The following is a 13768-nucleotide window of genomic DNA, read 5'->3' on the forward strand; positions in this document are numbered from 1 at the left end:
CTTTTATAGTTTTCAGTGCAGCTTTAGAAACAGAAGTTTAGGATTTGCTTTAGTCAAATGTTTTTTGAAATTATGATTTTATTATTTTGGTGGATTCAAGACTGATGTTACCCCTCTTTTCCCTAGCTAGAAGAGTTATAAATAAAATGTGTTTGGGCACTCAGCGAAAAGCCAAAGCAGATGTACATTATATAATGGAAAACAAATTGCAACTTGTGTCAGTCTCACTTAGATGGGTATTAAAAATTAATGCAACGGGGCTGCTCTAAGGTTGGTTATGGCATATTATTTGGGTAGAGCAGACAGAACTGTATATTACACCCAGTCTATGCTTTATCTAACTAGCAATGCTCAATGTAAACATACATTCACCAAAAGGAAATTGAAAATATATCTGGCTCTTTAACAAGCTGCCTTTTCAGAAAAATGTATTAAGAGTTTTAAAATTGTGGCAAGATGTTTCCCATCATTTTGAATCTTCTTTAAAATGGAAAATTAAAGAAACATCTAGTGTAAACTCCTTACTACATACTTAGAACTTTGCATAGTTTAATTCTGAAGGCAACTTGATGTAAATTCGCATGAAATAGTACAACCACCAACTTTGGTTAGTACAGGTTAAAACAAATTTGATGCTGTTAAAACAGTAACTGCTGTATAACCAATATTTATAAACACAAATTTAGTCAAAATATGAGATTTTCAACCAATAAAATGCAGTCTTTATATACTTTTGTTACTGCAGTTGTCATGGAATAGCAAGAAGTTAATCTCTGTCTTCTCTCTCAGGTAGACATAAAAGATAATAAGTTAACACTCAAAGAAGGGCCGCAGAGTTCTCCTGGCCATTACTCATCTCAACCAAAAATAATGAAAACAGATATTCTGGTCACTTGTTTCTCTGCTGTTTGTGGAATCTTGCTGTGTAAAATTTGTTACCACATTTCCCTACGTCACAACAGAGATTAAGCTTGAGACATACTTGACCGGCCATGAAGGGTTTTGAGGTATCATGAGGGTGTGAAAGGGACCATATAAATGGAATTTATTTCATTCTTGGGACGAGCAGCAATGTGGAGGGCAAGCAGATCCATGACACTGTTATACCTTAAGTATCTGGTGTAGAATAACACCACACATATCCAAATAGCTCATTTATCTACCCTCAAATCAAGAAATCATGGAGGATATTAAAAAATATAAATGGGGTACAGATGTTTAATATATATAGGTGATGGTGCACAAGAGACAGAGCGCGCGAGAGACGGCGATGGGCGTTTAATCAGGCTGGAGGATGGCAAGTGGAGACTCCGCCACTTCCCCATCTCTGCCCTGATTAAGTTCGTGGTGGGAAGGCCTGTAGGCGGCCTTTCAGCCCCACGGCCAATTGTGGCCCTTGTGTCCAATTGATGCCCATTAAAGGGCCTCAATCCTCTGCCGCTGGAAGGACTCTAGGCGAGGAGCATAACAAGCAAACCCCCTAGGGAGTTGCTTCAGGGCTCCAGGGGATGAGGGGCAGCTCTAATTCAAAGGCACTCTGTGCATGATCAAGGAGCCCACATCGGGAAGGGTGGGTGGGGGGGGAGCGACTACTGAGAGTCACACCCCTGCCCTTGTTGCCCACACCCCTCCCTGCGAACAGCACCCCCACCCCACCATCACTCGCCTGTGGCCTTGGTCCAGTGACAATCCTAGCCTTGGCTAGGTGTTGTACCAGCAGCAGCCTCAGCCTGTCCAAAGGCACTACTGATTGGCTGGCAGCTCTTGGCAGGTGGGACTTCCACCCCCGGGGTCCTTGATCCTTGCTGGCCTTGTCAAGTGCCTGAGCAAAACAGGATGTGGTAGGCATTCCCACAAAGAAGCAACATGGGTTCTCAAGCTGGCGGCCGAGATCACGGTCAACGATTCCACCGTGTGCGAGAGTGGGAGAGGGAGAGAAGAGAGAGAGAGAGAGAGAGAGAGGGAGAGAGAGAGCGCGAGTGAATGAGTGAGAGTGCAAGAGAGGTTGGAGAAGAGAAGCAGAACTTCAAATCTTCTACGGCAAAACCATTAAGAAAAGGAATACTTGCTTTGGAGATGGTACAGCGAAGGTTCGCTAAATTGGTCGCTGGGATGAGGGCCGTGTCCTATGATGAGAGGCTTACTAAATTGGGCCTATGTTTTCTGGAGTTTCAAAGAACGAGAGGTGGGTGATCTCATTGAAACATACAAGATTCCGAAGGAGATGCTGAGAGTATTTCCGCTGGTCAGAGAGTCTAAAACATGGGGACACAGTCTTGGGATAAGGGGCCAATCATTTAGGACTGAGATGAGGAGAAATTACTTCACTCCAAGGGTTGTGACGTTTGGAATTCTCTGCCAAGAAGGTTGGGGATACTCCATCGTTGAATACGTTTAAGACTGAGATAGACAAATTGACAGATACATTGACAGAAAGGTGCTCTCTACCATTTAATCAAAAAATCACATTTATATCCACAGGGTGTGAAAGGCTCGTCTGCCAATTAAGAAAATGATATATAATTTTAGACAACTCTGATTATTTACTTTCCTCCTCATTCAATTTTGTTGCTCAAACAGGCTTTAAAAGCAATTATTTCATTTTGGGTACTGACCTTTGGGCTGTCTCCATCTGATGTTTCCTTATCATTCTCAGAATTGTTCTGTCCGTGGTCAGACATTATTTGCAGGTCAGAATGAAGTCCACGACTTATCCGGTAGCCAGAAGAACCTGCACCCCTTGGACTAGAGGGGCAGGAGTTTGCAGCACTATGAATCAAACCAAGTAGTCTCAGTGCATCAAATGTTGCAGCAAAAATGCAACATAAAATCAGTTACAAACTGAACTTTAAAAGTTAAATGATTAATTATAGTGGCACTAACTTTGAAAAGAGCATAGGTAAAATATGATGAGAGGAGAACACTATAATATGATAATGAGGACAAGGAATATATACAACACTTTTAACATAGGGCACTTCACTGGGGAGTAAAGGAGGCCTTTAAGGGGGGGGGTTAGGAGAGGTGACCAAAAGCTTGGTAGCAAGAATTTGACTTGGGAGGGCAGCAGGCAAGGAATTTATTTGAAAGGTAGGAGGTGTGGAAAAGGATGAGGTGACTGAAAAGAAAAAGGTAGAACTTGGCAGTGAGAGTCATGTTGCCGCTGTGGTATGGGCACGGCACAATGTACAACCTATAGCCTGGTAACAAGGTTTCAATGAAAGGGGAAGGGGTCATCATCTGTAAGCTAGGTTCTTGTCAGCTTCAGGCCATTAACTCATGTTTTCCCCCAATATGGTCATGGGTGGATAAACCTCATTTGTGAGAAAGTAACAATTTGAGGGTGGTGTTACATGGATTAACTGTTGATGACCAGTGAGACCTTGGGAAGAGACACTGGGAGATGAGACTATTGGGGCTGATACTCAGTGAAAGCCAGTGGCTTGTGCCATGATGGGAGCACCAAGAGTGGAGCAGAGGAAAGCCGTGGGCTTGTTGATATGCGGTGAAAGTCAACAACAACTTATTTGTATAGCACCGTTAACATAATAAGGTGCTTCACAGGAGCATTATAAAACAAAATATGACACTGAGCCACGTCAGGAGATATTAGGTCAGATCAACACAAGATTGCTCAAAGAGATAAGGACTGTCTTAAAGAAACAAATCGAGAGGTGTATGGAGGGGATTCTAGAGTTTGTGGGCCTAGTCCAATAAGGGGCAGCCACCAATGGTGGAGCAGTTAAAATCAGGAATGTTCAAGAGGATAGAATCAGATGGGTGAAAACATCAGAGGGTTGTGGAACTGGAGGAGATTACAGAGGTAGGGAGCGGCAAAGCAATGGAAGGATTTGAAAACAAGGATGGGATCAAGACGCTGGTTGGCCAAGACCCAATGTAGGTCAGCAAGCAGAGGGGTGATAAGTGAACAGGACTTGGTGGAAGTTAAGACACAGGCAGTAGAGTTATGGATGACCTACAGAGGGAAGAATGTGAGACACAAGTGAGGAGTGCGCTGGAATAGCCAGGCCTAGAGGCAATAAAGGCATGAATGAGGGTTTCAGCAGCAGATGAGCTGAGACAGGGGTGAAGTTGGGTGACACTTCAGAAGTGCAAATAGGCAGTCTTAGTGATGGAGTGAACATGTGGTCAGAAACTCATCAAGGTCAAATATAACACCAAGGTTGCAATCAGACTGGCTTAATCTCAGACTGTCAGAGATGTTCAGAGGCTGTGAGGGAGGTGGGAGGAATCCAATTCCCGAGAAGGTGGGTCATGAAAAGGCCAAGGTTAGCAAAGCTGCATCTTACCATTCCCAGATCTTTAACTTATATAATATAGTAAATGTGCTGGGTGTCATGTTGCAGATCACCTACATCTCAAACTACTCTCTAGAACACGCTCTTGCAAATCTTCCTCTGTCATATTTCACTCTTCATCTTCAAAATCTGAATGCCAACCTTTTCAATGAAGATTTCAGTAGTCTCTTCTAACTCTGTCTTCAATTTGCACTGTAATGAATTAGTATAATGGCAGAATTTGGAGTGCAGAAATAGGGTTATCCAGCAGCTTACCTGATTGTTCCAGTAGGAGAAGGGAGGGGACTGATCAGATCAGCTATGTTGTCTGGAATGTTTATCTTCAGAGGGGAGATTTGTGGTTGGACTGGCCTCACTGGAGATTCTGGAGCCTCCTGTTTTTCCTTCTTTTCACTGCACAGTGCAGTAAATGAGATCTTAATGTTTGTGCTCGGGAACCTGAAGGTACATCTGGAAAAGACAAAACGCAATTTTCTGTTATTTTTTGGCTTTATGGTTTCCTTATCCATTTATTGATTTTATTTTTAGATCTTGCACAGATACAATAAACTGTAATTTCTGGAGGTGCCTAATGAGCAATAATAGTCTAAAATATTTGTGAAATATTGTTTTAAATATTACATTAATACTATCAATTCAAGGGTGACATCTGCTCAGGGTTGCAAGTTTCTGCCATGGGTCTTCATGTAACTGAACAGGCCAATTCTTGACCCACAGATCTACGGGCACATGGGGCAGAAAGTCCCACAAGGGAATGGGATCTGGAGTGTAAGATTTGCTTTCTTTCCTTTCCTTCTCTGCCACCAATCTGTCTCATCATTAAGACGTTGTGACTCAAAGCGTGATGCAGCTTACTGGACAAGTTATCACCATTTTGAATGATCGTTGACAAGTTCCTCCTCCCTTTCATTACTGTCAATGCTGCCGCTCTTCAAGAAGAGCTTCAAAGTGTCTTTGGAGCATTTTCTTTGTCTTCCCTTGGAATGTTGCCCATTTGAGAGTTGAGAAAACAGGACCTGGTGGGGACACCACCGTGGTGACCATCCAGACACCGTGTCCAGTCCATTTGATTTTGCAGGATTTTTGCCTGAATGCTTGTGGAGCTGGCTTCAAGAAAGACATTAGCGTTTGTTTGCGCTCCTCCCAGTGGATCTGGGAAGATGCAGCGGAGGCATTGCAGATGGAATTTCTCTAGTGTTCCTGAGTCCCCGATACACAGTCCAGGTCTCACTTTAGTACAGGAGTGAGGTGACTACAACTGCTCTATACACTAGGATTTTTGTTGACTTGCAGAGGTCTTTTTGTCAAACACTCACTGCTGTAGTTTGTAGAAGGCAGAGCTGGCGCAGCTGATCCGTTGTTGGATCTCCTCATCAATGGTGGCCTTTTGCGAGAGGCGGCTGCCAAGGTATGGGAAGTGCTCAACATAGTCCAGACTCTCTCCTTCAACATATATGGGAGGTGGAATATATGGCTGACCAGGTGTGGGTAGATATACAAGTTTTGTTTTGGAAACATTCAAAGGTAGGCCGAGTTTCTTGTATGCAGAATTGGAGAGTGGTTTGTAAATCTGGTGTTGATTGGGCAATGACACTGTAGTCATCTGCAAACTGCAGATCATTTACGTCTATAGTGGTCAGTTTAGTTATGGGCAACTGAGGTTGAAGAGTTTTCCATCTATGCAGTATTTAATACTGACACTACAGGGCAGTTGATCTTTATGAGGCAAATAGTCTCTGTCAAGTAGCTTGTAAGTAGTATGGGGGCTATCACACAGCCTTGCTCGATACCAGTCGGATTTTGAAGGCGTCTGTTTTAGATCTCCCAGTCAAGACAGTTCCAGTCATATCATCATGAAGAAACTGCAGGGTTATGAAGTAGTTTCTTGGTCATCCAAATCTTTGAAGCACAATCCACAGAACCTCGCGATTTACTGAGTCACATGCTTTGGTCAGGTCGATGAATGCAACAAAGAGTCCCTGGCGTTATCCTCCACATTTTTCTTGGATTTGTCTGACAACAAAGGCCATGTCAGAGGTTCCTCTGGAAGGTCTAAAGCCACACTGTGTCTCTGGGAGGATTCCCTCAGCTACAGGAAGTAGGCAATTCAGAAATGTCAGGATTTCCCCTGCTATGAACAAGAGGGAAATACAGCGATAGTTTCCACAACCTGATTCATTTCCTTTCTTGAAGATAGTTGCAACTGTCACATTTCTGAAATTGGGGGGAGGGAGAAAGAGGGAGAATGTTCTTTTTCCTCCCCTGTAGGATGAGTGCATGGAGCTTTGATGCAAGCAAAAGTCCACTAGCTTTGAAGGCCTCAGCTGGAATACCATCGGGGTCGGAGTCTTTGTTTTTCATCTGTTTGATTGCTTGTTGCCGCTCTCCCATAATGGTAATGCACTCATGGATTCTACCACAGGGTACTGGGGGATAACCTAGTGAGAATCAGCCGCCACTGTGGATTCAGGATTGAGTAGTTGTTGATAATGTTCTTTCCAGTGTTCTCAACCATTAATGCTATACACAAAACTACACACTCAAGTTGATAGTTTCACAAAGTAGACTTTAAAACTACTTATGAGAATGTTTGGAGAAACTGCCTTTCTGGACCTTAACCCGCAATTGTAAGCAGCCTGATCCGCAAATCCTAACCTCAATCTCTTGGATAGTTAATACATCAGTTAGTGCTACAAAAGTTAGGCAGCTTATGTAGGCAACACTACATGTACAAGGTTCAATAAACCAGTAAGGATTCAATTTTAAATTGACCTGCAAGATTATTTTATAAAGTAAACACTAATTCACTTCCTCCAGAAGGTAAACAAGTAGAAATTCAACAGCTGCATAACAATTTTATTCATATATACTGCTGCATTTCATAATAAGGGAAATGTTAAAATGAACCACATTTAAGAATCAACTATGTTGGTAAACAAATGGACAACACATTCCATATTGTAGTCACCATAAACATCGACTGCAACTCTTAATTTCAAGAGAGCAAAGGGCTATTTATAGATGATACTGTGAATAAACAGTCTCACTGAGCATTCCCCAGCAGGGCTATGCACAACGTACGGACTGCAACACAATCACGCCCATGTTATTGGCTGGCCCAACCCCCTATGTTGATCAGTTGGTACTGTTTTCTGTGGTTGTTTGGCATTCTGCCTGAAGTAAGGAGTTAACTCCGAAGTTGTGTTTAAGCATTTCAATTCAGGCAGATACCAAGAGCAACTAGTGATATAGTATTATCTGTGGATCAAAATCACAGAATGCAGCCACACTAGTACAGCAATGTTTGCAATTAAAATCCTGACGTTATTAAAACTGCTGCTGTCTTTATCGCAGTCACATTCTGAAAACAACTACACCTCCTATACAAACATTTTAGAAGAACTGAACTTTTAAAAATTGTTCCAAGAGCTTAATGAAATTTTTGAATTGACATTTACTATATTGTTTTGATATTTTAGAAACATTTTAAAAAAGTGTTGTTCATGAGGAGCAAAACTTGAAAAGCTTCTTTTGAATGAAACCACTTGACCACAAATTCAGATTCTGAATTCATGACAAACAAGAGAAGGCGAACTAAATCACAGTTCACTTGCATTTGGGCACAGTATTGCCAAATTAAAATTTAGTTTCAGGTTTTTTAAAAAACTTTAAAAAAAAAGATGGGATTGTGCCCATTTAGTTGGACAGTTTTGTATTTTTGTCCCAAACCTTCTTTCAAGTTCTGCACCCACCTACCGCCTTTCAGCTAGAAGGAACAAACAATTTGCATTTATTTAGCACCTTTAACATTGTAAAGCATCCCATGGTGCTTCACAGGAGCATTAACAAACAAAATTTAACACCAGGCAATGCAAGGAAAGACAACCAAAAGCTTGGTCAAAGAAGTATATTTTAAGGACAGTCATAAAGAGACGCAGAGAGGTTTAGGAAAGGAATTCTGGACTCACCAATGGTGGAGCGATGAATATAAGGTACGTAAGGCCCAAATTGCAGCAATGCAGAGATCTGGTAAGGTTGTAGAGGTACAGGAAGTTATAAGGATAGAGAGAGGGGAAGCCATGGAGGGATTTAAGGCAAACATGAAAACTTTTAAAATCAGCCAGTTGGTGGACAAGAAGTCCATGTAGGTGAACAAGCACAGGGGTGAGGGGTGAACAAGACTTGATGCAAGTTAGGATATGACCAGCGGAGTTTTGGATGAGCTCAAGTTTATGTAGGGTGAAAGATGGAGGCCTGCCCACTTGAGCATTCGAATCGTCAAGACTGGAGTTAACAAAAGCATGAATGAGGGTTCTAGCTGCAGGTGAGCTGAGGCAGATTTGGAGTCAGGCGATGTTAGAGGTGATGGAGCAGACATGTAGTTGGAAGCTCATCCGGGGCACAGATTTGAAACCAAGGATGCAATCTGTTTTGGGCTCAGAGAGATGACAGAGAAAGAGAAAGAGATAGAGTTAGTGTGGAAGGGGCCGAAGACAATGGCCTTCAACTTAACAGGGTGCGTTGCATTGGTAGAAGAGGAACTGGGAAACCTGCCCGCATGCTGTAGAGTTTAAACTCTATGGAATGCATAATTTTTGTTTTGCAAGGACCTCCCACCCAGAAATCAGCCTGATTGACAGGCTTGGCTTCCAGTTAGGCAGGAAGTACTCCAGGGCAGCCAAGATGCCAGGCAGAGAGCCTGCAGTTGCTCCTGGAAGAAAGAGTGCATATATGGGAGGTGGATGTGCATATTTGGACATTGCAATTTATTAATTTAACCACCACTGTCATTCAAGGATTGCTAAGTTTATGCACCCAAGTTTAGATTGTGCAGCAAAAACTATTTATTTTATTCTTTCATGGGATGAGCGCATTTCTGGCAAGGCCAGCATTTGTTGCCCATTCCCAAATGCAGTCCATGTGGTGTGGGTACACCTACAGTGGTGTTGCGGAATTCCAGGCTTTGGCCCCTGTGACAGTGAAGAAATGACATAGTGTACTGCCTTGGAGGGGGACTTGCAGGTGGTGGTTTCCCATGCCCTTGGCCTTTAAGTGGTAGAGGTCATAGGATAAGAAATATACTGTTGAAGGAAGCTTCACAAGTTGAAGTGCATATGGTACAAACTGCTGTCACTGTGCGCCAGTGGTGGAGTGAGTAAATGTTTAAGGTATGAATGGGGTGCCAATCAAGCAGGATGATGTCAATCTTATTCAGTGTTGTTGGAGCTGCATTCATCCAGGCAAGTGGAGAATATCCCATCACCGTCCTGACTTGTGCCTTGTAGGTGGTGGACAGGCTTTGGGGAGTCAGGAGGTGAGAGTTACCCACTCCAGAATTCCCAGCCTCTGACCTGCTCTTGTAGCCACAATATTTATAAGGTTGGTCTGGGATGCAGCAATGGTAATGATGTTGAGTGTTTAGGGGAAATGGTTAGAATCTCTCTTGTTGGAGATAGTCATGGTCTGGCACCTGTGTGGAGCTAATGTTGCTTGCAATACATTTCAGGGTGATAAGTAGCAAGTAAACTGAAGATTTCACTGCCATACAGCCATTAGAATTGTTTTTCTGCAATCTGTGAATGCACAAGCACCAGTAACCATAACAAAAACAGAAAATGCTGGAAAAACTCAGCAGGTCTAACAGCATCTGTGGAGAGAAAGACAGAGTTAACGTTTCAAGTCCATATGACTCTCCTTTGGAACTAAAGAGAAGTAAAAATGTGATGAAATTTATACTGTTTAAGTGGGGTGGAGCAGGTGAAGCTGGAATGAAGGCCAATGATAGGTGGGGGCAAAGGCAAAACTGACAAAGACGTCATGAACAAAAAAACAAAGGAGTGTTCATGGTACTGGTAAGGGCTAAAGGAGGTGCTGATAGTGGCATTAAGGTAAGAAAGCAGAATGTGGTAATAGCAGAACAATGGTAAGCACTCTGAAAAGAACAACATGAATAAGTTACAGATGGCCCTTGTGGGGGTGGGGTGGGGGCGGACGGTGGCAGGGAAAAAAAGATCGAAAATAGGATAAAAAGTGGGGATAAGACAACGAATGAATGAATGAATCCACTTAAGTTCATTTATTTTCATTCATTGCTTTACCCCCACCTTGTATCCTATTTTCGAACTTTTTCCCCGCCACCGTCCCCTCCCCCACCAGGGCCATCTGTCACTTGTTCATGTTGTTCTTTTCAGAGTGCTTACCACTGTCCTGCTATTACCACATTCTGCTTTCTTACCTTAATGCCACTATTAGCACCTCCTTTAACCCTTACCAATACCATTAACATCCCTTTGTCCTTTTGTTCATGACGTCTTTGTCAATCTCTCCTTTGTCCCCACCTATCTCTGGCCTTCTATCCAGCTTCACCTGCTCCACCCCCTTAAATAGTACAAATTTCATCACATTTTTACTTCTCTTTAGATCCAAAGAAGAGTCATATGGACTTGAAACGTTAACTCTTTTTCTCTCCACAGATGCTGTTAGAACTGCTTGAGTTTTTCCAGCATTTTCTGTTTTTGTTTCAGATTTCCAGCATCCGCAGTATTTTGCTTTTATATCAGTAACCATAATCATGACCTGAAACACTGTTCAGCATTGTACAAGTTTAGAGCAGTCCGAGGATTCACATTCCACTGCTTACTAATTTTCAAGCGAACTTCATTGTTGAGCTGTGCAATGTGTCAGAGGACTGATAAGTTACATCAGGCAGTGAGAATGGCAGTTTAATCTCCATTCCACCCCACGTCAAGTCTAGGATGCATTATTGTAAGGAGCCAAGAAGCAGAGGCCAGGTACAGAAAAGGAAATGAGTAAAAATGGCACCCATTTTCAGTGGTACAGGAAGGGCGTGGTGAGTAATTTGCTCATTTGCCTTCAGCTATATGTTGTGCCTGGCTGAAGAAGGGCATTGAAAAAGTCCATTAGAATAAAATAATTAGGCACTGTTCTCATGATGAAATTTGTGTGGTCTTTTCCAACATAAACTGCATAAGTAAAATAAAAGGTCCTCAAAGCCCAAGGGTGGTGGTGGTTGGGGGTGGGGGGGGGGGGGGTTGCAATGAAGAAATCAAGTTGGGTCTTTTAAGCTCCTCCAACAACAGGATGGTTTTGTCACAAATTCTATTGTGGTTTCTGGTAATGGTGCGCTGCTTCCCAAAGAGCCATGACCCGACCACATAAAAACATTTCTAACATAGTTTTCATCTTACTCTCTGAGCATTCATGCACATTCAGCAACTTGGGTTGCTAATAGAAGTCAACTCCAGCGGACCTTTTGATGGATTATATGACTAGCGGTCAGAGAAACCTCTCAGTACCCACACAAGACTAACTTCGGTTGATAAAACTCTTCAACTGCTGGATAGTACAAGTCACAATATGGCAAGAAAATGGTGCACTACTACATTTGATACAGAATGAAAGCAATTTATTTTAACCTTCTACTATACTTCTGCTAGCTAGTGTATAACATACAGACGTCTTGCAGTGGAAAAATAAAGCAGAGAAAGGTAAGAAAAGGGATGAGAAAGAACAAGAAGAAAAGGAGAAAGAGACGAGGAATGAGACAGAAATAATTAGCATTTACATATCTTTCATAGCTTTACAACATTGTAAAGCGCTTTACAATTAATAAAGTACTTTTGAAGTGCAGTTACTTTCATAAAGTAGAACAATTGTGCATAGTAAAGCCCCCAAAACAGCAATGAAATAAATAACCAGATGAACTGTTCTAGGTGTTGGTTGATCGATAAATGTTAACTCCCCAGCTTTTCAAACTGTGCAAGACATCCTTTTGAAGGTGCAGATGGAGCCAATGCTCTCTTTAAGCTGTGTGGAATACACAGCAATCCAAAGGTTTCCGTGCAGGCTGCATACAGGTTGGCCCCTTTTGAGTTACCAAGCAATAATGTTTAAAGGGGCCGCATACGCCAAAAAGAAAATTAGAAGGCATGTTAGATGAAGACACAGTTTTGCATCTTATCCAAAAGGCAGCACTTCTGGAAATGCAGCAGTTCCTCAGTACTACACTGAAGTGCCAGCCTAGATTATGTGCTCAAATCTCTGGATTAGAACCCTCAATTTTCTGACTCAGGTGAGAATGCTAAAATTGAGCCAAGGTTGATGTTCAATAAGATGACAAGGCCAGAAAATGCTGTCCAGGTGCTTTTTCCCAAAATTATAGCGACTTTACATACCGTGCATCACTTCATAAAAAGTCCAATGCATAAGCATGAACAAGTTTGAACTTAACTGAACTTGGATGTTGGTCAGGGAAGGTAGCTTCTCCCACTGTCTTAATAAGACTGCGAATATAACTACCACTGAAATAACCTCCAACTGCCAAAAGCAAAAATATCTGCCCTATATTCCAAAATCTCAACTACAGCAGCAACTATTTCTTTGCCAAACTCCCAGTTAAAACAACCATAACATAAAACATAACATAACATAACTCACCAAATTCTGGCTGGTAAGTTAAGACCTGCTTAGTCATTCCCAAAGCAAGCATAACTTTGAAGCCTATAGAGATTGCAGCAGTAAATTCTTAATGCGCAGTACCAAGGGAGTGTTGCACTGTTGGAGGTGCTGTTCTTGGGATGAGACGTTAAACCGAGGCCTCATCTGCTCTGTCAGTTGGGAGTAAAAGCTTAACACTATTTTAACGAGCAGGAGAGTTATCCCTTGTGTCCTGGTCAATATTTATCCTTCAATCAACATCACAAAAACAGATAATCTGGTCATTATCACATTGACATTTGTAGGAACTTGCTGTGCGCAAGCTGCCTTCCATGTTTCCTACAATAGTGAATATACTTCAAAAGTACTTCATTGACTGTAAAGCACTTTAGAACTTCTGGCACTTGTGAATGGTGCTATATAAATGCAAATCTTTCTTTTCTTAATCTAGCAGAAATATAAAACCTCTAAGAACAAATGAACAGCTGAATCAAACTTAATCAAAATATTTTTTTTAAAAAAAGGCATCGAGAGCCTCATGTTAAATGCTTTCCTGACTATGACTCAAGATATGTTGGTGTTAAATCTGTGCGTGCTGAGGTTCAGTGAAAAATTAAAATGGTGCATTTTAACTGATTGACATACTGCTACGCTATACTATTTTTATTTTTAAACTGAACATAAAAATTCAAAACAAAACATAATATTGCATAATATCCAATGTGGACAAGTGCATAGCAAAATTAAAACTGTATTAAACAAATTCAACACTATACTCTCATTTTCAATGGATACCAGGGAGTTCCTCACCGACAGAAATTACACTGATATGCGAATAGTTTATCATTGAATTCAAAGATTAAACTGTTAAGCACATTTCGTGGTGTTTGTTATTTCAATCCATGTTATGAACTTAATGTATTCTAGGAAGTGGAACTGTTACCCATGGCACTCTCCATCGATGGATTGCCAACAGTGTATAAAGTGAGGTG

At 41.8% G+C, this 13768-nt stretch overlaps 1 protein-coding gene across 1 annotated transcript in view; it reads right to left on the reverse strand.

The window, feature by feature from the left end:
- The window catches only part of LOC144699624 (forkhead box protein K2-like), a 105621-nt gene that overhangs the window by 29318 nt on the left and 62535 nt on the right, over nt 1-13768 (reverse strand). The window contains exons 2-3 of the mRNA XM_078570697.1: nt 4575-4769; nt 2616-2769 (exon numbers count right to left, since the gene is read on the reverse strand). Of these exons, the coding sequence (XP_078426823.1) occupies nt 2616-2769; nt 4575-4769 (349 nt within the window). The remainder of the gene's footprint in view (nt 1-2615; nt 2770-4574; nt 4770-13768) is intronic.

The sequence above is a fragment of the Cetorhinus maximus genome, chromosome 24 (assembly GCF_964194155.1).
Source record: "Cetorhinus maximus chromosome 24, sCetMax3.hap1.1, whole genome shotgun sequence".
Lineage (NCBI taxonomy): Eukaryota > Metazoa > Chordata > Chondrichthyes > Lamniformes > Cetorhinidae > Cetorhinus > Cetorhinus maximus.